The 3,447-nt window shown below is 48.6% G+C and overlaps 1 protein-coding gene across 1 annotated transcript; it reads left to right on the top strand.

Annotated features, from left to right (window-relative positions):
- The first annotated feature begins 214 nt into the window (after positions 1-214).
- Positions 215-1,713, top strand: ptf1a (pancreas associated transcription factor 1a). The gene is made up of 2 exons (XM_056390779.1): positions 215-1,019; positions 1,189-1,713. Exons 1-2 carry the CDS (start codon positions 275-277, stop codon positions 1,389-1,391), a joined length of 948 nt encoding a protein of 315 aa, XP_056246754.1. The 5' UTR covers positions 215-274; the 3' UTR covers positions 1,392-1,713.
- The last annotated feature ends 1,734 nt before the right edge of the window (positions 1,714-3,447 follow it).

Raw genomic sequence — 3,447 nt, 5'->3', positions numbered from 1 at the left:
GGAAACAGCCAGCGTCATAATATAATATATATAATATATGTATGTGACGTCACGTCATTTCAAACGTTGAAACAGGTGTAGTGAGTGTGAGTGTGTCAGTGCGGAGTTGAGATGTCAGCTCTGCCCGGACAGAGGAGGACAGGACAGGACCGGGGGGGCGGGGTGGGGGTGGGGGTGGGGGGTTGGGGGGCGTGGCGTTCTGCGGATTATCTCGAGGTGCGCCTCGCGGACCGAGCTGTGATTGGTTGGCCCTCCTGGCAAACGGCACGCGACTATGGATGTCGCTATAAAGAACCCTCGCGTGCCGGTTCTCAACCCAAACTCAAGTGTTGACCGCGAGCGGCGAACACAGAGCAAAGAAAGAAGAGAACACTTGGTCTTTGTTGGCGCCACAACAGAGATGGACTCTGTGCTGGACCCGTTCTCCGGACTGGACTCGTTCTCCTCCCCTCCCTACTTCGACGATGACGAGTTTTTCACCGACCAGTCCTCGCGGGACGGACACTTGGACACTGATGACTTTCTGGACGACGACGTGGACTTCCTCACCAGTCACTTCCAAGACTACTACTGCAAAGACGGCGACGGCAGAGCGGCGCCGCACGACGCAGACTACGACATCGGCGACTTGTCCTTCTCCTCCTCCTCCTCCACCTTCTCCTACGGCTGCGCCGACAGCACCCCGGACCTGTCCCCGCGTACGGGCCACCACGGCGGGCCGCTGCTGAAGCGCAGGAGGCGGATGAGGTCCGAGATGGAGATGCAGCAGCTGAGGCAGGCGGCCAACGTGCGCGAGCGGCGGCGGATGCAGTCCATCAACGACGCGTTCGAGGGGCTGCGCTCCCACATCCCCACCCTGCCCTACGAGAAGAGGCTGTCCAAGGTGGACACGCTGCGGCTCGCGATCGGCTACATCAACTTCCTGGCCGAGCTCGTGCAGTCCGACCTGCCCATCAGAAACTCCAGCAGCGAGATGCACGCGCAGCCCAAGAAGGTCATCATCTGTCACAGAGGAACAAGTAGGTCCACTTCAGATCATTCCGCCACATTCAGACTTTATTATAGAGCATGTAATCCAGGATCTTCACACAGTCCGGGTCCACACATAAACTACTGACAGTGATGATGATGATGATGATGATGAAAATAAAAGATATTAATGTTCTCCTCCTCTTCCTCCCTCCCCAGGGTCTCCCTCTCCCAGCGACCCGGACTACGGCCTTCCCCCGCTGGCCGGTCACTCTCTGTCCTGGTCGGATGAGAAGCAGCTCCGGGAGCAGAACATCATCCGCACCGCCAAGGTCTGGACTCCGGAGGACCCCCGGAAACTGCACAACAAATCTGGCATCACGGACATTGAAAACGAGCCTCCTTTCGGCCTCGTGGCCTGAAGACCAGAGTCCTCCTGCGGACTCGTCCTGTAGGACGCACAGTGTGAAGACCGCGATGCGGATCAAACCTCCCGTGTGTCTACGTGCACTTGAAACTGTGAACACCACGTGATCTGACTCGTTGTAAATAGTTTTATCATGTTGATAATTTTATTTTTTGTAATTCAGGCAACTGGCAATCATGTATTTATTTTTTCACAAGTGATAATATATGTTTTAATTTAACTGCAATGAACCAGAGAAAAAGTTATTTTTATATTGTTGTAAAATGATTTATATTTATATAGATTACAATCTGATAATAAAAGCACCTACAACTTCACTTCTTTATGTGTGTGTTTCCTCTATAGAGGCCTATCTGTTAACTTTCACAATCAGAATAATTCATTTATAACAAACAGATATATTCAATTAATTTAAATTCAATGAAATTTATTTAATTTTTTATATAAAAGGCACATAGTGTAGAAAATTAAAAACACAAATACACAAGTGCAAAACAAACTGCATGAAGAAAAAACAAAACAATGAAACATCAGAGAAAAAGAGAAAATTAAGAAAACCTGTAAATTATAATGAGTATTTGACAAGTGAAAATAAATACTGTACATATAAATAACTGATTATATATATATATTTTATATATAAATAAATGTCCCACTTATTCTGAAATTTCCAGTGAGTGAACCTCTACAATTGTGTGTGTATATTACACACACACATATACATATATATATACACGCACATGTATATAGCTTATATAAATATATAGGCCATATGTGTGTATATATATATACATATACAGACACACACACAGTATAAAGAGGTTCACTCAGTTTCAGAGTAAGTGGGACCTTTAGTAACTGTTATGTTGCTGAGGGAGCTCTATGTTCTGGCTGAAAGCTCCTGTTGCTTTTATGGATGAATGTGAACACGTGAGTTTTTTTTTTTGGCTAAATTTAAACATATCTGACATATTAACATAATAAACAGAAACATAACTGAACTTTTCTGTTTGCGTTTGTTCCAGTTCATCTGCAGCTTTTCATTCTCATGATGAATAAATCAGTTGAAAACGTGACTTTGTTTAACGTCACTCATCATAAACGTCTATAAATTACACATATTAATTAAGCCTTAATACTGACATCATGTTATTCCGGTGAGCACGCGCACGTTACCTTCAGCAGCGCGCGGCCTCTGCACAGACGAGACTCCAACAGTGAGACTGAGACAGAACCAGAGAGGAAGCTGACAGTTAACTCGCACTAATCACGCCTAATATTGTGACATAAATATGCAAATGAGATGCTAATGAGAAGCCCGCGTATACTCACAGCAGCTGAAGGTGTTGGAGCGCGGGGCGGCCTGCAGCGGGATGGTGGGAGGCTGTTGAATGCCGCTCTGTGCTGCCAGGTGCTGCCGGGACAGATTTTCCCGTGGTAGCGGCATCCATCCCTCCAACATGTGTCCCCGCGGCCTCCTCCTCTGCGGCCGCCCCCACGCCACCGACACTCCGCTGCGTCCTATATGAACCATGGTGGACTCGGGGAGCTGCAAACACAAGGCGGGAGCGACGCGCGGAGGACGGAGAGTTTGGATTAAAACGCTGCAGCATCACAGGTGGGTGCTCTGACGTCTCTGTGCGTCCTGACTCTGATCAGATGATTTCACTGTTCACACAGAAACCTGGAGTCTAGGCTCGTCAGGGTGAGACATTCCTGTCCTGCAGGGAGAGCTACTCTTCCCTCTCACTCCGCTTCTCATTACCCGCGCGTCAGGAGCATGTAATCCTATTACAGCCATTAGAAAGTCAAATGTTAGCCAGTGAATGCTGCGCTGCTTCGTCTCTTTGGCAGCGGGGCCGCCGCTCTGTGAGCCGGGGTTAAAACACTGGTAGCTTTGTGGAAGTCTCGCACCTTCTCGCCTTTTGTGTGGTTTGATGGTTTTTAGAGCGCGGGCCGCTCCGCGCCTCTCCACGGCCTTTGGTGCGGTCGCAGCCAAGCGGAAGGGACAGGCTGAAATATTCCCGGCTATCTTGTCACTGGGCTCCGGG

This window comes from Seriola aureovittata, chromosome 12 (genome assembly GCF_021018895.1).
Source record: "Seriola aureovittata isolate HTS-2021-v1 ecotype China chromosome 12, ASM2101889v1, whole genome shotgun sequence".
Taxonomy (NCBI): domain Eukaryota; kingdom Metazoa; phylum Chordata; class Actinopteri; order Carangiformes; family Carangidae; genus Seriola; species Seriola aureovittata.
This window is presented reverse-complemented; position numbering and strand designations above follow the sequence as displayed.

What these genes read in the sequence shown, in the direction of transcription:
- ptf1a (XM_056390779.1), top strand. Translation starts at nt 275, where the DNA reads ATGGATGTCGCTATAAAGAACCCTCGCGTGCCGGTTCTCAACCCAAAC. An exon ending in CATCTGTCACAGAGGAACAA is followed by an intron (nt 1,020 to 1,188) that starts GTAGGTCCACTT and finishes CTCCCTCCCCAG; the next exon opens with GGTCTCCCTCTCCCAGCGAC.